This window comes from Grammomys surdaster, unplaced genomic scaffold (assembly GCF_004785775.1).
Source record: "Grammomys surdaster isolate TR1022 unplaced genomic scaffold, NIH_TR_1.0 135, whole genome shotgun sequence".
NCBI classification, from domain to species: Eukaryota; Metazoa; Chordata; class Mammalia; order Rodentia; family Muridae; genus Grammomys; species Grammomys surdaster.
In genome coordinates this window covers 702,011-724,693 of record NW_021604593.1, presented here as the reverse complement: position 1 = coordinate 724,693, position 22,683 = coordinate 702,011, and the positions used below count along the sequence as shown (strand labels likewise).

At 44.0% G+C, this 22,683-nt stretch overlaps 1 protein-coding gene and 1 long non-coding RNA gene across 7 annotated transcripts in view; one reads left to right on the top strand and one right to left on the bottom strand.

The window, feature by feature from the left end:
- Positions 1 to 7,509, top strand: part of Slc4a9 (solute carrier family 4 member 9) — a 16,917-nt gene extending 9,408 nt beyond the window's left edge. For 3 of the 6 annotated variants that reach the window (XM_028762705.1, XM_028762704.1, XM_028762702.1), the window contains 4 exons: positions 2,277 to 2,345; positions 2,572 to 2,745; positions 3,690 to 3,845; positions 4,196 to 4,249. In XM_028762705.1, the coding sequence (XP_028618538.1) occupies positions 2,277 to 2,345; positions 2,572 to 2,745; positions 3,690 to 3,845; positions 4,196 to 4,249 (453 nt within the window). Of the gene's footprint in view, positions 1 to 2,276; positions 2,346 to 2,571; positions 2,746 to 3,689; positions 3,846 to 4,195; positions 4,290 to 7,280 lie in introns of those variants that run through there. The other 3 variants (XM_028762699.1, XM_028762703.1, XM_028762706.1) reach the window with 3 other exon arrangements.
- LOC114617173 overlaps positions 1 to 22,683 on the bottom strand; it is a 27,223-nt gene extending 4,540 nt beyond the window's left edge. The window contains exons 1-2 of the long non-coding RNA XR_003710751.1: positions 22,370 to 22,683; positions 16,156 to 16,247 (exon numbers count right to left, since the gene is read on the bottom strand). This is a non-coding gene — a long non-coding RNA (uncharacterized LOC114617173). The remainder of the gene's footprint in view (positions 1 to 16,155; positions 16,248 to 22,369) is intronic.

Genomic DNA, 22,683 nt, shown 5'->3' with positions numbered 1-22,683 from the left:
ACACACACACACCACACACACCACACACCACACACACACACACCACACACACACACTATACACACACACACACACCACACACACTACACACCACACACACACACACACCACACACACCACACACCACACACCACACACACACACCACACACACACACACACACACCACACATACCACACACACACACACACACACACGTATCAATAACAACAAACGTGTGGTGGTTGCATACTGGTAATTCAAACACTTGGGAGGTAGAGGATCAAGAGTTCAAGGCTAGCTTCAGATAGTAGGTTTGAGCCACTCTTGGTCTACATGAAACCTTATCTTTTTTTTTTTTTTTTTTGGATTTTCAAGACAGGGTTTCTCTGTATAGCCCTGGCTGTCCTGGAACTCACTCTGTAGACCAGGCTGGCCTCGAACTCAGAAATTCACCTGCTTCTGCCTCTCAAGTGCTGGGATTAAAGGTGTGCGCCACCACCGCCCAGCGAAACCTTATCTAAAAACATAAAAAAAAATTTTTAAATGTATGTAATTTCTTAGCCAGTAGGCTTTTTGTTTAGTGGAATAGGATATGGGGATGCCCTGGGGTTATAGCACCGCCCTTGGTCTAGCCCTCCAATAAGCTGGAGACAAGTGTATATCCATATCCCAGAGAACTTTGAAGCAAAAAACCTTTACTCTTTTTCAAGGCTTGTGAAATCTCTGCTGGGTACCCTACTGTGCTTGGCACCTCTGAGAGAGGAAGAGGAGTACTGAATAGGGATATGAGACTAAACATCAGAAACCACACACACACACACACACACACACCCCTCCCCTACATAACTATAGAAGAAAGCTATAGAAGAAAAAGGTCAACAAGCCAAGACAGCAAGGCGGTCATGGAGGGTGTGGAAATGTCAGACTAGAGTCACTGGCAGGAGGCAGGAGGTTAGGCAGGGCCAAGGTCATGGAGACTGCGTAAGAATAATGCAGTAGGAGAGCCAGATGGGCAGGATTAACCACTCGCTAAGTAGGTTGACTCTCATAAACGGTATACCAACCACTGTCCCAGGAACTGGAGAGATACACTGGTGACAGCATATGTATGTCTCTGGCCTCCTGGGAGTCTGGTGAGAGAGGACAGATGTTTAAAAGTTAGAGCAATACGATAACTTCAGCGAGTCGCTTCTACCAGAAAATGAAAGCAGACAAGGCAATGGAGAGTGCTGGGAACGGCCCGGTGAGATGGTTCGGTGGGCAAAAGCACTAGCCATGCAAAATTGATGACTCGGCCTGAGTGCAGTCTCCAGAACCTACGGTGGAAGGAAAAGACCCACTCCCACAAGTTGACCTTTGACCTCCATATGCAAGCTGTGGCACACAGAGTAACAGTAGTGAATAAACACTTAAAGAATTTTTGTGCTGGGCAGTGGTGGCGCACGACTTTAATCCCAGCACTTGGGAGGCAGAGGCAGGCGGATTTCTGAGTTCGAGGCCAGCCTGGTCTACAGAGTGAGTTCCAGGACAGCCAGGGCTACACAGAGAAACCCTGTCTCGAAAAACAAAACAAAACAAACAAACAAACAAAAAACAAAAAAAAAACAAAAAAAATTTTTTTTCAAATAGTGCCAGGGCCACTTCAGATTGAGCAGTCAGAGAAGACCCTTAGAGTATTTGATTAATTGATTGATTGGTTGGTTGGTTAAAACAGGGTCTCACTTTGTAGTCCTGGCTAGCCTGGGCCTTGCTACATAGATCAGGTTGGCTTTGAATTTATTGCCATCTTCCTGCTTCTGCCTCCCAAGTGCTAGGATCACAGCAGCTGTGTGCCACCATGCCTAGGTGAGAGGGACATTTTAGGAGGAAAGAATAGCAAAGCAAAGGGCTTTCAAAGGGGAACAAACGGCAGCATGTGAATGGAGGGAGGACTGTATACGGGAGCACGTAGAGCAGCGGGCAATGTGATGGGTAAGACCAGCCATGGTGGCACACTGGCATCCAGGACGCTAGAGCATGGGGATGTAGCATTGTAGGCCAGCACTAAATATCATGACGGGAGACAAAAACTGGAGAGGGTAGGGACAAGTTACTTTGTCTCTCAATGTCCTCATCTGTAAAATGCAGACCATAATAGTAATTTTACCTCATGTGATTGACATGGAAAGACTTGATGAAGTCAGGCATGCAGAATGTGAGAGGAGAAAGCCCTGGTGGGCTCCAGTCTGCAGGCCTAAGGTGGGGCCTCTGGGAGGCTGGGAGGTAAGCTCCTGTGCTCGCTCTCTTCCTACTAGCTCATCCCGATGCCTGTGCTCTATGGCATCTTCCTGTACATGGGGGTGGCAGCGCTCAGCAGCATCCAGGTGAGCTCACCACAGTCGTCAAGCAAGCCTAGTCCTCATTCCCACATTTGCCAGCCCCCCTCATATCCATTACCCTGCTTCTCCTGGGCATAGAAACGACGCTGCCATGACCTAGGCGGGGAGGCCAAGGGGGCTGCCTTCCCTCCCCGCTGCAGTACTTAGAGCTAACAGTGACACCCTCCGAATGACCTCAATATTCTGCTTTCCTTTCCCCTCATTCTCTCAGTTCATGAAGAGAGTGCAGCTACTGTTGATGCCAAGGAAACATCAGCCGGACATGCTGCTCCTGCGGCATGTACCTCTGAGCAGAGTCCACCTATTCACAGGCATCCAGCTTGCCTGCCTAGGTCTGCTTTGGGTAATCAAGTCTACCCCTGCAGCCATTGTCTTCCCACTCATGGTAACTTGGAGGCAGGTGTTGAGTGGTTCTGGGAGACTGAGCTTGAGGGTGGGAGAGTGGTTTAAGAATACCTCTTACTTCTCTCTTACGTTCCCTGGCTCTTCCTGGTTGGAAATCCTAAGATGCCTGGGGGATACTTACAGATGAACTGATCCTAGGATAGTTGATTTGTCAACTTTCCTAACTCATTTTAGCTGGTCTATAACTCTCCCCCTCACCTCCCAGTAACTGAGATTCTGGAAGGGCAATGCTGATTTTTGTTACTTAGGGAGGCTTACCAGAGGGGAAAGTTAAGAACCACACACTTTGGAATAGGACCAATCTGGTTACCATATGCCAGGTGTGTGGCCTTAGAGAAGTTGTTAGTCTTTCGGGGCTTCAATTGCCTTTTATGTACAATGGGAATACATTTTTTGGGGGGGGGTTGTCTGGAACTCCAGTATTTTTGAAGTGGAGGCAGAAGGATCACATAGTATTGGACCTCAAAGTGAGATCTGGTCTTAAAAATCAAAACAAGAGTGGATGTGGTGGTGAACATCTGTAATATCAGCATTCAGGGGGCAAAGGTAGGGGGATCACCACTAGTTCAAGTTCAGCCTGGTCTACATAGCGAGTTCCAAGCCAGCCAGAGCTACACAGTGAGAATATATGTCTCAGGGAAAAAAAAAATCAATCAACCAGTCTTGGGCACGATGGTGCACACTTTAATCCCAGCTTACAGTTGAGGGGTGGAGGGTTAGGAGCTCAAGTTACCCTCAGCTACAAGGCAAGTTCAAGGGTAACTTGAGCTACATAAAAGGTCATCCCCAAAACAAAGCTATATCAAACAAAAAAGAATCTACTTCATAGAAATGTGTTAACACTCAGTGAAGTAATAGGATGTGTAAGACTGCTCGTCTCAGCTGCTCTGCCCAGTGCTCCAGGGCTTGCTTCTGTTTCTGCAGTTGCTGGGCCTGGTAGCAGTCCGGAAGGCACTGGAGTGGGTCTTTTCACCACAGGAGCTCCTCTGGCTGGATGAGCTCATGCCAGAGGAGGAGAAGAGCACCCCTGATCACAGGCCAGAGCCGGAGCACTTGTTCAGTGGAAATGACAGTGAAAATGTAAGCTCTAAGATGAGTCCTTCTAAGGAATGGGGAGGAGTTGAGAGACTTGTCCTGAGCTGTCCCTAAAGTCTGATATCTCCATTCAATCTGAAGGACCTTTGTCTTTGTATTAATGTAGGCAGAATGAAGGGCTTAGGGAAATCTTCCTCCACAGTCAAGGTTCTGGTTTATGAGCTCATGGAGAAAGAGTTAGGCACACAGCTCCATGAGCCAGTCTCCACCCTGATCTTTGGTTTTGAATGTGGATTCATATCCAGTTCCTCAGTCTCTTTATTTACTTATGTCTGTCTGTTTCTCTCTCTCTTTCTCTCCCTCTCCCCAACTGTCTTTGGATGTTTCTTTCACAGTCAGAATTGATGTATCAGCCAAAGGCTCCAGAAATCAACATCTCTGTGAATTAGTTGAAGTCATGGTGTGGAGACCTCAGGAAACAGACACAAGGTGAGGGGGTGAGGCAAGCAAGCACTCCCAGTGTGGAGGGAGGAGAAGTGTGGGGTTAGACCTCGAAACCTCCTGTTTGCTCAGTGGATATCCTTGTTTTCTACTTAAATTCTGGTCCCTCATGTACTCTACAGTTGTGGAGAGAGTAGAAGGAACTTCCACAGGGAAGAACGAATTCCCAGGGGGGCAGTTCTGAGTTTTGGCCAGTAGAGGGAGTTCAAGCTCATTCCAAACACATCCCAGGAGATGGCGGTTCAGAGGTGAAGGGGTGAGAAACGGGAAGGGGAGGAAGGAGAATAAAGCCCATGCTCCTCTCCTTTGCCCAGAAGCCTCCTCTCTGGTAAGAACAATGCTCCCTCTGGACAAGTGGAGGGTTCTGTCCTTGGCTCTCTGCCTTTCATTTTATTCACCCATGTAACACTTCTGACTCATATTAACATAGCCAGTGTTGAGTAAAGCAAGCATAGATCCCTGATCTCAGGATACTTCAACTGCAGTGGGAGAGACAGACAGGTGGGGAACTTTCCTGGGGAGAGTGCTGGATAAGGGAAGAGGCACAAGCCATGAAAGCAGAGAGCCCTTGCATGGAGGCAGGAGAAGAGTAAGGAAGGGTTGGTGTCCAAAGTAGCCCATAATTTGAAATCTGAAGAATAGAAGTGAGCCAGGATAAGATGGAGGGGAAATATTTGAACTAGAAGCCACACTATATGCATGAGCCTAGAAGCTGAACTTTCCTTTGGTAACAGAACACATGTCCACACCTCTATCTGTCCAACAGCCTCCACCACACGACATGGGCTTTTTCTTTTTTAATAGAGAAGATATTCCTATATAAGCTAGGCTGCTCTCCAATTTGCCACCTTCCTGCTGTATCCTGAGTGCCAAGATTACAAGTGTGGGCCACCTTGTCTGGCTCTGCATCTTTGGGGCATGGGTGGGAGAGGCTAGATAGGAAAAGGACAATTTACTGGCTAAGCCAAAACAGCATCTCAGGCTTGCCCTGCTGTGTCCCCATGCACTTGCTTTGGGATTGCTGTGTCTTCTGTCACTTCACAGGTGTTATATTCAGGAAGGTGGAACTTTTGTAGCCTTTGGCTTCACTACCAGATGTCGTTGGCTGATGCAGGATTGAAGAGCAGATGACAAAGACCTAGGTTACCTTTGGGACTGGGGGTGGAAGTAGCAGGGAGCTATTGGTTTGTTGTTGCTTAGGAAAGACAGACAGACAAACCAGTGGGACCGATCAGGCACCATTCATTTTCTGCATAGTAAAGGGACTTTTCCTCCCTCCCTCTCTCTCTCTCCCTCGCTCTCTCTCTCTCTCTCTCTCTTTCTCTGAGACAGGGTTTCTCTGTGTAGCCCTGGTTGTCCTGAAACTTGCTCTGTTTTAGACCAGGCTGACCTCAAACTCAGAAATCCACCTGCTTCTGCCTCTTGAGTGCTGGGATTAAAGGCATGTACTATCAGTGTCCAGCTAAGAAGTCCTTTTATGTTTAAGTCTTCTATGTTACATGCTGAAAAGTCTTCCTTTTTATTGTAGAGATCACCTTTTCTACTTGTAATAGGGAGGAAAAAATGTCAGGTGCATGGTTCATATCTTTAATCCCAGCATTTGGTAGACTGAATTATGAAAATAGTCACAGATTTCAGGCTAGTCCAGACTTTGTCTCAAAAAAGAGGGATGGGCATCATGACACACATCTTTGACCCAGCAGAGGCAAGTCAATTGCTATGAGTTCAAAGCCAGCCTGGTCTACATGGAGTTCCAGAATAGCCAAGCCTATGTGGAAAGATATTGTCTCTAAAAAAAAAAAGTCATTTTTTTTCTAGAATAGGTATTCTTTAGCTGACAGTTTTTTATGCACATAAAATAACCTTTATTATTTTATTGATTACAAAGCAAATGAGGTTACTGTAAAGCACTGAAACATTATAGGAATTTATAATTTTGAAATTGAAATTTACTGGATATAATTACTACAAATATTTTCATGTTTGATATTTAAAGATTTATTTTAACAAACAAAATGTTTATTAAATTGAATTATACCATAGAGTTTCATAATATACCTATTACTTAATATTTACTGGATATTTTCAACATATATAGCTGTATCATTCTATTTATTATCTGTTATCTTAGCTGCTTTTATATTGCTGTGACAAAAAAACTACCATGACCAGAGCAACTTATTAAAGAAATATTTAATTTGCAGCTTCCAGTTTCAGAGAGAATTCACGGCTGTCACAGTGGGGAGTATGGCAGCAAAAGAAGGCATAGCACTGAAACAATAGCTGAGAGCTATTTTAATATAAAACATTGATTCACAAGCACAGGGCAGAGAGAGAGAGAGAAAGAGAGAGAGAGAGAGAGAGAGAGAGAGAGAGAGAGAGAGAGAGAGAGAGAGAGAGACTGAGACTGACTCTCAAAAGGGACCAGGCCCAGGTTTATTTATTTATTTATTTTGTTTTTGTTGTTGTTGTTTTTTGAAACAGGATTTCCTTGTGTAGCCCTGGCTGTCCTGGAACTCACTCTGTAGACCAGGCTGGCCTCGAACTCAGAAATCTGCCTGCCTCTGCCTCCCAAGTGCTGGGATCAAAGGCGTGCACCACCACTGCTGGGAAGGCCCAGGTTTTTGAAACCTCAAAGCCTGCCCCTGGTGACATACCTCCTCCAACAAGGCCACACCTCCTAATCCTTCCCAAACAGCTCCACTGACTGAGTGGGAACCAAGTATTCAATATATGAGCTTATGGGCTATTCTCATTCAAATCACCACAGTTACATGTCAAAAATAATTTTGTAAGTTTATAAGTTTATAGTTTATAAGTTGAAAAGATAAAAAGTATACAAAATATCTTCTGCAAGTACAAGAATTTCTATAGTGTATATACCTAGGAGTGGCATTAAAGAATAAGTATGAGGATACCATACTAAAACCCATCATATTGTATGCAAATTTAAGAATTTAAAGAATATGTATTTTTTAGGTACCAGAAAGATGATTCAGCAGTCAAGAGCACTTGCAGCTCTTCCAGAGGACCTAAGTATGATGCCCAACATCTATATGACAGCTTATAACCATCCCTCACTTCAGTTCCAGGGGATCCAGCGCCCTCTGCTAGCTTCCTTGAGCACCAGCCATGCACAAAGTACCCTTAAATACATGTGAGCAAAATTCTCAAACACATAAAGTAAAAATAAATAAATCTTTAAAAATTCTTTGTGGATAATTAGGGGGGAAAAAAGGACAATGAGTTAGGTGTAGTAATGTACACCTGAAATCCTAGCACTGGAGAGGCTGAAGAACAAGGATTTTAAGTTTGAGGCTAGCCTAGACCGTAAGGGTAGGTTCTGGCTAGCCTTGGCTACATAGCAAAACTCTGTCTCAAAACATCCAAACCAAAGAAGAGCAGCTGGTAGCAGTGAACAGGATGAAGGCATGGTTCAATGGTAGAGCTCCTGCTTAGAGAACACATGATCCCCAGGGACACCTGCCCTTCTCAAAGAGAGTAGCAGTGAACAGAACACTTTTATGTTAAAAATAAGATATTTTAAAGCTGGGGAGAGTGGTATACATCTGTAATTTCAGCACTCAGAGGAAGTGGCAGGAGAATTAGGAGTTCAACCACATAATGAGTTTGAGATGAGCTTGGGCCATATAAGGCCCTGTTTCAAGAACTGAAAAAGAAGCCGGGTGGTGGTGGCGCACGCCTTTAATCCCAGCACTTGGGAGGCAGAGGCAGGCGGATTTCTGAGTTCGAGGCTAGCCTGGGGACAGCCAGGGCTACACAGAGAAACCATGTCTTGAAACCCCCCCCCCAAAAAAAAAACTGAAAAAGGGTTGGGACCACTCTACCTGCTCCCCAGACCTTATTTTCAACCTGGGAGCTCAGAGCATGGCAGGTTGGTGAAGGAGCTGCCTACGAATCCAGGAAAGCCTTTGATATTCTAGCCAGGCTGGGGAAAGGCAAGCTGAACATATAAGGAGCCGCCCTGGATGTGTGCCCTGGAGTTCAAAGGCCCGGTTCTCATTCTGGTGCTGTGATTGACTTCTTGGGTGTTCTTGATGAAGGGCCTTGATGGGTTCTTGATGAAGGGTTCTTGATGAAGAGTCTCAGCTTTCTTTCATGGAAAGAAAGATGGCTGGGTAGATAATTCCTAAGATACAAATCTTCCTGAAGTAAGATATGGTAGACTATCACAGGGATGAGTGTCCCATGTCCCCTCGCCCTCCACAAGGCACATTCTCTAGCAGATGGTGAGCAGGTAACTTTCTCTAGTAGGTATCAAAGAGATTTATTTTCTTGGCTGGTGTGGTAGTGCAAGTCTTTGATCCCAGCACTCAGGAGGCAGAAGCAGGAGGATTTCTGTGATTTCAAAGCCAGCCTGGACTACACAGTGAGCTCTAGGACATCAAGGACTACAGAGAGATCCTGTTTCAGAAATCAAAAATGAGCCGGGCGGTGGTGGCGCACGCCTTTAATCCCAGCACTCGGGAGGCAGAGGCAGGCGGATTTCTGAGTTCGAGGCCAGCCTGGTCTACAGAGTGAGTTCCAGGACAGCCCGGGCTATACAGAGAAACCCTGTCTCGAAAAACCAAAAAAAAAAAAAAGAAAAAAAAGAAATCAAAAATGAATTAATTAATAAAATAACAAAACAATACAAAATCAAACCAAGCCAAGCCAACCAACCAACTAAACTTCAAAAGGGCTAGTAAGGTGCTTGGCAAATACCTGAGTTCAAGCCACTGGACCTGTACGTAAGAGTGAGAGAATCAAGTCCTCTGGCATCCATATGCATGTCATGACACATATATGCACATGTGCTTCTGTGGATGATTGTGCATGCATGTGCACCCCACCCCAACACACACATTAAATAAATGTAACAACATAAAAAAAAAAAAAAAAGCAACCCACTGGCCGATCTTCCAGAGGACCTGGGTATGATTCCCAGAACCTTCCTAGCAGCTTACAGACAAATGTAACTCCAGATCCAGGGACTGTGACACTCTCTTTCTGCCTTGGAGGTTACCTGACATATGGTTGTTTACAGACATATTTGCAAACAAAGCACCCATACATATAACAAAAACAAAACCAGGCCAGGCGAGCAAGCAGCTAAGCAGGTAACTGCTTGTCATCAAACAGTGGATCCCTCAAACCCAGATGGGTAGCTGCTGAGCCGCTTCTCCAGTCTCCTCTTTAGCCCCTGAAAAGCATTTGTTTGCTTCTTTGTTTTTTAATGAAAAAGCAAAAAGAAAAACCCAAAGCTAAGCAACATTACAAGCAATACAGGCAGATTTACAGGACTGAGATTTGAATGCTAGGCAAACATTCTACCTCTGAGCTATATCTCCAGACGCCCCAACCCCATAAACATATACACACTTTTTTTTTTTTTTAAGAGAAGCCAGGTGCGGTGATGCATGCCTTTAATCTCAGCACTAGGGAGGCAGAAGCAATAGGATCTCTGTGAGTTTGAGGCCAGCCTGGTTTACAAACTGAGTTCTAGGACAGCAAGAGTTGTTACACAGAGAAACCCTACCTTAAAAAACCCTAAAACCAACAAAACAGGTAACTGAGGACTGGAAGGAGTTCAAGGCCAGCCAAAGGTAGAGTGCAAAACCCTGTCTCAAAGAAAAACCACCCACATATGTATTAAGGCTCCTTGATGGAGAAACTGTAGCATCTCAGAGGCTCGGTGTGTTTCTTATACAGAGTTGAATGTGAGCAGGGTTATTACGTAAAGATAAACAAGAAGACAAGGAGGTGAATGTTTATGAAGTACAGATGGATTAAGGAGATGGATTTAGCTAATCTTCATAGGAGCAGACTCCATAGGGGAACAGCCTTCAAGTCATAAAGTATCTGGAAGGAGACAGCTATGATGGACATTTTCTGCACACACTGTCTACCCTTGGGTCCACTAGGAAGACATTTCTCTGAGCCTTGCCCCAATAGGGCAGGTAGAGGCTTTGTTATTTCCCTCTGAGTTTGAGGCTAGGGCCCGTGTTAACACCACATATTCACTTAGCACTTTACACGCCCAGGACGTCCTCCACTCCCTGCATCATTCTTAGCTATTCAAACCAGGCCAAATGATTGTAAGACAGAAGCTACCATTTTCTGTCAATAAAACAGGGCCAAGAGCATGGAATTTTAGTCTTGTGTGCTGCAAAAAAGTAATTAATGCCTATAACATTGTTTGAAACCTTCAGATGAAAGACCTGTAACTGTATATAGAGTTATTAGGGCCTCCCAAGCTCCAAGGGAAACCCTTCATATCAGCCATTTAAGACTTCTCGTCTCCAGTCTGAACCTGTGGAATAATGGTTCTCAAACTTTTGTGGGCTTTAAAATCCAGGGTTACCATGTGAATCCCTGGCCTCTCCTGTGGTTCTGATTTACCCTCAGGTTCTAAATTCTTATTTTATTTTTTTCTGTCCTTTTGTCTAGTGCCTCATGCTTCTTGCCACTTAACATTTTTTTCTCTACAAAAGGATTTGAGTGTACTTGAATGTGCTGGTTGTTTTATGGTTTTGGTTTTTTTTTTTTTTTCACTTGATACACACTTAGATATATCTGATAGCCCTGGCTGTCCTGGTGCTTTGCTCTATAGACCAGGCTGGCCTCGATTAAAGTCATGTGCCACCACACCAGGCTTGGAAGAGGGAATCTTAATTGAGAAAATACCTGAGTAATACTGGCCTGTTGGTAAGTCTGTGGGAGTTTTGTCTTAATGATTGATGTCACTGTGGATGGTGCTGCCCCTGAGCAGTTCTGTGAAGTGCCATAAAGCAGGCTAAGTTCATGAGGAGGAGCAAGTTGGTAGGCAGCACTCCTCTGGGGTGTTTCAGTTCTTCCCACCTGACTTCCCTTAGTGGTAGACTAGCTATTATCTGTCCTTTTTTGTTACTGTTAGTGAGCTTAGTGATATCTCATTGTGGTTTTTATTTTAATCATGATACTTAATAATGATGTTTCCTCCCTCCCCCCCTCCCTCCCTCCCTCCCTCCCTCCCTCCGTGTGTGTGTGTGTGTGTGTGTGTGTGTGTGTGTGTTTCTTTTTGAGAGTGAGCCGGGGGTATCCTGTATCCTGGTATTGCCTTGAAGTCTCTAGCAGAGATTGGCTTTGAACTTCTGATCCTCTTACCTGCATCTCCCCAGTGCTAGGATTACAGTTGTCTGCCACCATATCTACTTTTTGCAGTACTGGGCATAGAATCCAGAGTCTTGTGCATGTAAAGTATGTACTCTGCCCTAAATCTCCAAACTCAGGACATTCTTAGTGACATCTGCTTTTCTTTCTCCTTTAAGTGTCTAATGAGGACAAATACAGTGACTGTTGGTAAATTTGATACTCATGCCTTAAATAATTGTGCTAAGGTGCCAGGAAGAAAGGTTTTTACTTTGTCTTTATTGTCTGTCTTTATTCCTTCCTTCTTCCCTTCCTCCCTCCCTCCCTTCCTCCCTTCCTTCCTCCCTCTCTTCCTTCCTTCCTTCCTCCCTTCCTCCCTCCCTCCTGTCCTTCCTCCCTCCCTTCCTTCCTTCCTTCCTTTCTTTTTCTTCCTTCTTCCCTCCCCCCCTTCCTTCCTTCCTTCCTCCCTCCTGTCCTTCCTCCCTCTCTTCCTTCCTTCCTCCCTCCCTTCCTTCCTTCTTCCCTCTCTTCCTTCCTTCTTTCCTCCCTTCCTCGCTTCCCTTCCTCCCTTTCTCCCTCCTGTCTTTCTTCTTTCTCCTCCTTCTCCCCCTCCCCTTTGTGCCAAGGTTTCAACAGTACCTCAGACTAGCCTACTTCAGTTTCCCAAGTGTTGGGATTACAGGTGTGTGGCACTATGCCTGGCCTCAAAGACAGTTGTTACTTCATGGGCTCCCTGCAAAAGTTTTCAAACCTCTGGACACATACAGATGATACTTTTGAGAATTGTGGTGATAAAACTGTGCATTTATGTTAAAACATGTCAGATATTTCTTCCCTAAGTTCCCATTTTTCTAAGTTAAGTATATTTTGTACATTTGAGAGTTGGGCATGTGGCTCATGCTTGTAACTCCAGCACTTGAAAGGCTGAGGTAGGGGGAATGCTGCTTGTTTGAGGCCAGCCTGGGTCACACAGTGAGTCCCAAGTGTGCCCAGGCTGTAGAATGAGATCCTGTAACAAACGAACAAACAGTGGAATAGGAGTTATTACAGAAGAGAAGTAAGGATTACTGCCAGGTGTCTGGTGGTGTGTGCCTGTTGTTTCTCAGCTACTGTAGGGGTTGAGGTAGGAAAATGTCACTCTCAAGACCCTCTGGGCAACTATGTGAGGTTTCTTTAGGTTTAGGGTGTAGCTCGGTGGTACAGTGCTTGCTTTTCATACTTGGTGCTCACAGGGTCAATTCCAATATTGCTATGAAAATTAGGGGGGCTAGGGATGTACAGTGCTTGCTTGGCATATATAAAGCCCTAGGTTGATCCCAGCACCACATAAAATGGGAAGTGGTAGCAGGTATATGAGTATAAGTTAGGAGGATCAGGAGTTCAAGGACATCCATGATAACAGTGCATTTCAGGCTAGCCTGAGCTACATTATTTTTGTTACTGTTGTTTTTTTTGTTTTTTTTTGTTTTTGTTTTTTGTTTTTTGTTTTTTTAGAACAGGTGTCTTAGGGTTTTACTGCTGTGAACAGACACCATGACCAAGGCAACTCTTATAAGGACAACATTTAACTGGGGTTGGCCTACAGGTTCAGAGGTTGAGTCCATTATCATCAAGGTGGGAGCATGGCAGCATCCAGGCAGGCATGGTGCAGGAGGAACTGAGAGTTCTACATCTTCATCTGAAGGCCTCTAGAAGACTAGCTTTCAGGTAGCTAGGAAGAGGGTGTTAAAGCCTACACCCACAGTGACATACCTACTCTAAGGCCACACTTCCAAATAGTGCCACTGCCCGGGACAAATATATTCAAACCACTACAGAGGGTTTCTCTGTGTAGCCTTGGCTAACTTGGAACTTTGAAGACCAGATTGGCCTTGAACTCAGAGATCCACCTGCTTCTACCTCCAGAGTGCTGGGGTTAAAAGCATGTGTCGTCACTCCTCATCATATTTCAAAGATTTTTTTATTTTTATGTATATGAGTACACTGTAGCTGTCATCAGACACACCAGAAGAGGGCATCAGATCCCATTACAGATGGTTGTGAGCCACCATGTGGTTGCTGGGAATTGAACTCAGGACCTCTGGAAGAGCAGTCAGTGCTCTTAACCACTGAGCCATCTCTCCAGCTCTGGCATATTTTTTTTTAAGATTTAAATTTTTTATTTATGTTTGTTAGTATGTGTACATCATGCACATGCAAGTGCCCTTGGGAGACCAAGAAAGGGTGGGTAGGGGGAGAGAGAGAGAGAGAGAGAGAGAGAGAGAGAGAGAGAGAGAGAGAGAGAGAGAATGGCTGAGTGCAGGTGTGCCAATGGAAGTCAGTTCTCTTCCTTCTGTGGTGCTGAGGCACTGGGATTATGGGATTACAGATAATTGCTACTGCATCCAGCTTTTTATTATTTTTTAATGTGGGTTGAACTCAGGACTTCAGTCTCTCTCTCTCTCTCTCTCTTTCTCTCTCTCTCTCTCTTTCTCTCTCTCTGTCATCTCTAAGATGATCATACTGAAGATTCTATCTGTCTGCTCTGGTGCTAGTGGCACACGGGAACACACTGGAGAATGTATGAGGCCAATTATTGGACATGTGATTACAAGGCTCTAAGTAGTGGTCTAACCAGTTTTGTTTTAAATGTTTCTGAGTTCCTTTGTCATTCTCCAGAAACCTCACATTCACATGAAATGGACAGTACTGCTATTTTCTTTGGACTCTCTAGTATGGCTCAATCTTGATTAAAAACTGTCAACTTCTGAACAGATTTTGAGAGGTTGTTGACAAGCCTGCCCACTTCTCAGACATGTGTTCTGTATGCCACTGTAATGGTGAAGTAATTCTCTTTAACTGACAAACCCTTATATCTAAATCTCTGATAAGGTTCAATATTGTTTTTTTTATCCCCTAGCATTGACAATGCAGGCCTTCTAGACTGAAAGTTACAGATAGAGCCCTGTCCATTTTTCTTTCCTGGAGCTCCTATCAGACTCAGGGCTCAACCAGACTTTCTATACATGTGCTCTTGGGGCCACTGTAGATACCATACCATTTCTTTAAGGAAGAACACCTGGTAGGTGGCACTGTTACCTTGCCCTGCAGGTGAACGCCTTGCTGCGTCTCCTGATTTATGAGTCTGTCTTGATGAGTGAGGGGTGTGGCAAACTGAGTTAACTTCAAACACTCCATAAGAGTTTCAGAGCTCAGCCTGCAGAATGACTCAGGCCTCACCTGCAAGTTAAAATTAGTCCTGGAATTGGGAGTCCTTCGCCTGCTGTTTCCCCACTTTAGTAAGTGCTTCTAATTCTCACAGAAAACAATTCAATAGGCAAGAGGCTGTGTGTTGACTCAGAGATTTTCCCAGGAGATACTCACACTAACGCTCAGTCCTCCGGCCTCTACTGTATTAAACAGGAAAGTCTGAGAGAGGCAAGATGGTTCAGAGGGTTAAAGGACTTACCACAAAGTGTCTCCCTCACATGATATACATAACAACTCACATCATATACACAACAACAACAATGACGACGACAACAACAACAGAGGCATGAACTGGGTGTGATTGTGAATACCTGGTTTTTTTTTTTGGTACTTAGGAAGTGGAGGCAGGAAGTCTCATGAGTTCAAGGCCAGCCTCAGCTATATGTTGAGTTTGAGGCCAATCTAGAGTATGAGACCCTGTCTCAAAAACAAAAGCCAGGCCCTTGATGATACCATTGCTTGGGAGGCAGAGGCAGTTAGATCTTTGTGAGTTTGAGGCCAGCCTGACCCACATAGTGAGTTCCAGGCCAGTCAGGGATACTAGAGAGGCCTTGTTTCAAAAAAAAAAAAAGAAGAAAAAAAAAAAACAAAGGAAGGGAGGGAAGGGAAGGGAAGGAAAGAAGGAAGGAGGAAGGAAGGAAGGAAGGAAGGAAGGAAGGAAGGAAGGAAGGAAGGAAGGAAGGACAAGACAGAAAGAAAACAAAGCTCTTCAAAAATTAAGTTCAAGGCCAGTCTGCAGCTGGTGCCACACAGCAAGACCCTGTCTCAAAAGTAAAACATATAAATTACAAAAAGTGAACCTAGAGAATCCTCAGTAGTTCTTCTGACTAAAGAGTGCTGATTCACTAAATGCCAGGCCACAGTAACCGTGCAATGAGTATACGCTTGTGTTGGGGTTGCTATCTAATGGCTCCCCCATCAAGAAAGTGTTATACACAAGAACCCAAGCTCCCACTAGTCTGGGAACTTTAAAGACTAGCAAGACATGGCACTAGCTAAGGAAAGTGTCTAAAGAAACCAGGTGTGACTGCCTCGGTTGTAGTGTGTAGTGTCTAAGAATGCATATGAAGGATGTTTAGAGTAGGTAGCTTCAGGTTTACACAGTGGGTTTGTGAGACAGAAGCAGAAATCTGGACTTGACTTTTCCAGGGATCTATTGATTGTAGGCTTAGATTTTTTTCTTTGTCTTGTTGCAATGAGCATGTACAAATGCAGACTGTGCTGCATTTCTACATAGCTGCTGATATGCATTCTTCAGTGTGATGTTTGGCTTTTCTTTTACCATGTACTCATGTGGGGGAAATGTTATAGAATTGCTGCAAGTTTTCATCTTTCACTGGAAAGATGCAGCTTCCTGGGAAGGCAAAATGAAAAGTATATTCTTCCAAAGGACTCAGCAGGGGAAAAGCAGCTTAGTCTACATTCTGCAGATATCTTTTTGAAACATATTTCTAGTTACTGTAAAGACACTGACCTGTGCTTCTGTCCAGTGGTTTCTCAGGAATTCTTGACTTTGCATGAGCTAAGATCCTCCAAACATAAAAAACCAGTCATCTTCACCTTCACCTGAAAAAGTGATTGTTTTCAGTCATTTTTTGAATGGCCCAGATGTGGTGGTGCTTGCCTAGGATCTCAGTAGAGTGAGACCATTTCTCAAAAACCCAAGTAAAAGTAAAAATTAAAACAAACCAACCAACTAACCAAACAAACAAACAAATAAACAAACCAAAGACCACTCCTGCACACTTTCCCTAACACTCACTGCCAAGTATCTCACTTGACTAGCTCTTCATTTTATATGTGTAATGATTTTTTTGAGACAGACTCATGTAACCCAGGCTGGCCTTGAACATGGGATGTAGTCAAGGATGACCTTGAACTTTTTTTTTCTTTTTAGATTTATTTTTATTTATATGAGTACACTGTAGCTGTCTTCAGTCACACACCAGAAGAGTACATCAGACCCCATTACAGATGGTTGTGAGCCACCATGTGGTTGCTGGGAGTTAAACTCAGGGCCTCTGGAAGAGCAGTTAGTGCTCTTAACCGATGAGCCATCTCTCCAGCCCCCGACTTTGAACTTCTAATCCCTACCTCCCCCTCCAAAGTGTTAGGATTACAACCAATACAACCAACCATACCTGGTTTGATGAGATGCTAGGGATCAAACTCAGGGCTTTGTGCATGCTAGGCTGGTACTTTACTGATTGAGCTACATTCCCAACCCAACTACAGTGATCTTTTTTCTTACTACCTTTATTGAATTTTCTGATTACCCCAGATAATTACCCCAGATAACTTACAGGTAAGTTGAAAATACAACTAAATAAAAGTTACCTACAGGCCAGAAAGATGGCTCAGAGAGTAAAAGGGCTTGCTAGCAAATTTGATGATTTGAGTTCAATCTCTAGCTAGAATCCACATGGTGAAAGGAGATAACTCAAGTTGTTCTCTGTTCTGACCGCCACATACTCTCCCTGAAATGTACATATACAGATTTAAAAAGAAAAAACAGAGAGGGGCTAGAGAGATGGCTCAGAGGTTAAGAGCACTTGCTGCTCTCAAAAAGGACCGAAGTTCAGTTCCGAGCACCCATATCAGTGCTTGAAAACACTTATAATTCCACCCTCAGAGATCTCACACCCTCTTCTGGGATCCACAGGCACACACATGCACATGTGTGTGCGCATGCACATGAAGTGGGAATTTCTGGTTTCATTGAAGACTCAGTTGTGTCGTGTGATGTTTTTCTTGAAGCTGTCTTATGAGTGGATGCTTCGTTGAGAACAGAAATGTGATGTCTTTCTGGAAACTGCCTGATGAAAGGGCATGTGGTGTTTGCTGGAACAGATGCTTGAGAGGACACATTTGGAAAAAGTATAAGTATAACTCAACATACAGTGGACTTGCATTGGTTTGCCTTGCTTTCTTCTTTGGTCATGACAAGCACCAAAGAACTTCTGGTGGTATCTTGGCTGCTTCTTGCTGCTTCATTGGACTCGTGCTGATCAGAGGAGCCTTGTAGTTTCTTCTGGATTGAGCCACTCATGCTGACTCGTGTTTGGTGTTTTGCTAGTGGACTGGACTGCTAACAACAATTGGAATTGCCCCCAAAGAACTACTTCTAAACAGGTAGGTCCACATCCCCCTTGTCCTATTAGCCATCTTCCTCCCATCCCTTTGGTTGGTGGTCTATAGAGAGACTGAAGTGTTTAAGAACCCTTCTTAAAGAAGATTTGAAAAAAATATAAGCCTACAGCACGCACTCACAATTTAAACAGAACTGAAAACTTATCATTCATAAAGCCACAATCTACCTCTGTCTGGCATATATAAATTTTTGTTTTAGTTTGAGGTAGGGACTTAAGTAGCCTAGGCTAGCCTCAAATTCAGTTTGTAGCCTCGGTATTAGGATTAAAGTATGTACAACTACACCCATTTTTTTTTAAAAATAAGATCTCACTCATTCTTGGCTGGTCTGGAACTTGATATACTGACAGGCTGCCTTAAATATGTGGAGGTGGGATTGGAACTATAGTGCTACCATGCACCTGAGAGTCTGAGATGGTTTGAAATTCACTATGTAGCCCAGGTAGACCTCAAGACCCAGTGACTCTCCTTCCTGTACCCCTCCAGTTTGGAGATTACAAGAGTGTACCACCATACTCTGCGTTATTATCTTATTTGTTTCTTTTTGTCCTTTTCAGGCATGGTCTTTTGTAGTCTAGGCTGGCCTTGTTGCCAGGTTTGCCCCGACCTCTTGATTAACCTGTCTTTGCCTCCCAAGTGCTGAGATTATAGGTAAGCACCACCATGCTTGGTTTCATTTAAAAAAAAAAATGGTGATGGGGAGCTGGAGAGATCCCTCAGTGGTTAAAAGCACTCCACTGCTCTTTCAGAGGACCCAAGTTTGTTTCCTAGCGCCACTCATAACAGGCAGCTCAAAACTGTCTTTAACTCCAGCTTGCAGGGATCTAACACCTTCAAGACTCTGAGGGTGTATATGAAAATAAACTAAATAGAAAACCTGTGTGCATGCGCATCTGCATCTGTGTAAGTATGTGAGCACAAAGAGCACAGGGAGTGTATGAGGTCAGAGGGCAGCTAGTGAGTCAGTTCTCTCCCTCTACCATAGGCTCCTGGAATCACTCAGGCCATCAATCTTGTGGCAAGTGTGTATGTGTGTCTGTGTACCTGCATGTTGTATGTGTGTGTAGAGGTCAGACGTCAATCCTGGGTTTGCCACTCTTCAGGCACTATTCACCTTTTTGTATGTGATCTATGGGTGTGTGTGTGGTTTATGTGGAGTCTGTCATTTTAACTAGAATGGCTGGCAAGCAAGCCTCCAGGATCTTTGTGTTGACTCTTACCCTCTACCCCTGCCCAGCACTGGGGTAACAGACACATATATAGTTGGCTTTTTAAAAAAAAAGATTTTATTTTTAATTATGTGTGTGTGTGTGTGTGTGTGTGTGTGTGTGCATATGGGTATGTGCATCTGAATGCAATGCATGTAGAGGCCAGAAGAGAGAATCAGACCCCTTGAAGCTTGAGTTACAGGAAGTTGTGAGGTGTTCAACATGGTGCTAGGAACTGAACCCCAGTCCTCTATAAGAGCAATATATACTTTTAACCACTGGGCCATCTCTTCATTCACACACACACACACACACACACACACACACACACACACACATATTTGTATACAGGCATCCAAATACGCTAGAGAGAAAGGTGTTGGATACCCTGGATCTGGAGTTACGGATAGCAGTTAGCTCAATGATATAGATGCCAAGAACCAAACTCAGGTCTTCTGCAAGAACAACAGAAGCACTCTTTCTGAACTCTCTATCTCCCTTCCCTCTTGGCTGGCCTGAAACTCAATATGCAGACCAGGAACACATTATAAATACATCATATATTACTGGGGATGTAGTTCAGGGGTCGAGACCTCACTTATGAGGTCCTCAACACCTTAAAAGTACAAAACACAACAAATGAGTACAAATATACTAAAGTAATTACTCTTGTTAGTTTTCTGTGGCACAATTTTTATTCTAATGCTCATTTCTTTCTTTTTTTTTGTTTTGTTTTGTTTTGTTTTTTGTTTTTTGAGACAGGGTTTCTATGTGTAGCCCTGGCTGTCCTGGAACTCACTCTGTAGACCAGGCTGGCCTCGAACTCAGAAATCTGCCTGCCTCTGCCTCCCAAGTGCTGGGATTAAAGGCGTGCGCCACCACTGCCCGGCTGAGACCCTGTTTCATAAAATAAAAACCAGGAACAGTCGAGATGGCCCACTGGGTAAACATTACCACACAAGCCTGGAAACCCAAGTAAGATCCCTGGCAAACATGTAAAGGTGAAATGAGAAAACCCACTCCATGGAGTTGTCCTCTGACCACCACATACATGAGCACTGTGGCACATGTAATTACACTCACACAACAGAAGTAAGTAAATAAATAAATAAGCAGATAAGAGGCCTGGATCGATGACTAGTGGTTAAGAGCACTGGCTGTTCTTGCAGAGGACCTGGGGTCTGATTCCTAACATTCACATGGCAGCTCACACCCTCTTTTGACCTCTGTGGGTCTCAGGCTACACATGTGGTACACAGACATACATGTAGACACTTATGTACATAAAAGAATACATTTTTTAAAAAGCACAGAGCTGTAGTTATATGAATTATATAGCACTCACCAAAATCTAGGAAATTTAGAGTTTCATAATAATAAACTACTGACATGTTTCAGGTAAAGGTTCAGAAGAAACAGTGATTACTGCTCAATCATATTGACTATGCTCTGGGTTAGTTCTTAGGCACTGAATCAAGAAGTATGTATTTTTCAAATGGATAAAGGAATTGAAAATACCCACTTTTCAGTTTCCTCTCTAATTTATTACATTTGTTTAAAGACTTTAATGTATTTATTCAGGGAGTTGCATCAGAAGTTATTTTTGTACCTGTGGTAGCAATGAGAAGCAATTCCTTTGTGACGCTGCACCAGTCAATACCTGTTTTTGTCTAAGGATGTATCCAAACCAATTCTGGGTAATCCAGCTTTGAAGTGGGTTGGGCAATGCTAGTTGCTTTTTTTTTTTTTTTCTGTTTAGTTGCTTAGTTTGAGTTGTGAGCTAGTTACACATGCCTTGAAAACATCAGAGGATGCAGGCTAATTAAAACTGTGTATGTTAGCTTGGCATGCCTTTAATCCTAGCACTTGCAAGGCAGAGGCAGGTGGATCTCTATGAGTTCAAGGCCAGCCTGGTCTACAGAGCAAGTTCCAGGATAGCCAAAGCTACACAGAGAAACACTGTCTTTGAAAACCAAACCAAACCAAACCAAAAAAAAAAAAAAAAAAAAAGAAAGAAAGAAAAAAAACCCAAAACCAAATGAAACAACACAAAAGCTATATGTTGTTTACATAAAAACAGTTATATAAAATAAAACGTCTCCCGTTTTCTTTTTTTCTTTTTTTACGTCTCCCATTTTCTACAACTTATTATCTAGAAAGAACTAGATACATTTTTATCATAGAAACACTGTATTTCTTGGCATATAAAATGAACAATTACCAATCTAAGAATTTTTTCTTTTTTTAATTGGATATTTTATTTATTTACATTTCAGATGTCATCCCCTTTCCTCATCCCTCCCCCAGAAACCCCCTATCCTATCCCCCCTCAATCTAGGAAATTTGAACAGTTAAAATTTTTTTTTGTCTCAGCACTGCCCCCCCATCACTATATTTTTGATCTTTTGACTGAACTTGACCTTTAATGGCACAACCACCTCTCCAGCCTAATTACATGAAAATATAATTCTCAAAACCCAATTTAATGGAGTTGAAATACTGACTATTGCACAATTGAGATAGATACGGTTCTTTATAAGGGCTCTAAATAGAAAGATGACAAAGCTTTTGTTTTTAGTTAACCTGTATATATATTTGCTGGGTAAAAGGTCATTTGTCACACAAACATCACCAAACTCGTTTGCGATTTTCTTAAATCATGAATTAGTGAGGAACCAGAACACTTTTAATTTTTTTATTGGTAAAATGGGGGCGGGGGAGGTTAAGAGGGGGAGAGGAAGGGAGAAAATCATTAGAGGGGGATGACTTCCTTGGTCAGAAATTTAGCTAGAATTGGTTTGGCTGGCAGGACTCAGGACAGGCAGAGAGAGAACTGAAGAGGGAGGATTAATTAAGAAAAACGAATCTTCCCTAAAAGTTGGTCACTCTGCTAAGCTCTGTGTGCTATCAACTTTAATTCCTAACCACCCAGTGGGGACGGTGTGAACATTCCCATTTTACACAGAGTAACATCAAACGCTCCGAGGTCACTCAACAAATAAGTGGCGGCACCGGACTAGAAATAGCCCGCGAGCACGCCCTCAGCCGCGTAGCCCTGCAGTCGGATTCCACGCACCATTCGGTCTTCCTCCGCCGGACAGTTCCCAGGACCAAAGGCTGTAGAGCGCGCCGGTCCAATAGCAGGCGCGCGGGCTGGTGGAGAAGCCTCAAAGAGGCCATCGAAGCTGGTCCCGGGTTGCTTAAGCTCCGCGCGCTGCGCTCTGCCCGGACAGGCGGCAGGCGCCAAACAGAATCAGCCCTACCCCGATTCCTTAGCGCGGCCACTCCCAGTCCTAAACAGCCGGAGGCAAACGAGTTAAGTAGCCTCACCTGTCCCGGGGGCGGAGCCTGATGTGGTGACTGACGTTGCGGTCTTCCAACCAGGAAATGGCAGGAAGATGGGGCTTCACTGAGACGGATTGCTTCTTTCCGCCAATTCCCGTGCAGCTACTTCCGGCCATAGCCGCGGCGCCCGTGGGAGAGCGACAGGTGGGAGCTACCTTGCTACCTCGACGCCTCTTGCATCTTGGACGCACAGACTCTCCAAGAGCAGGGTTAGGTCTACTTCATATTTTGTTACTTCTTGCGGGTTCTCACTGCAGCCCTCCTTTTAATGAGAAATGGAAATTCCCCAGACCTTTTCC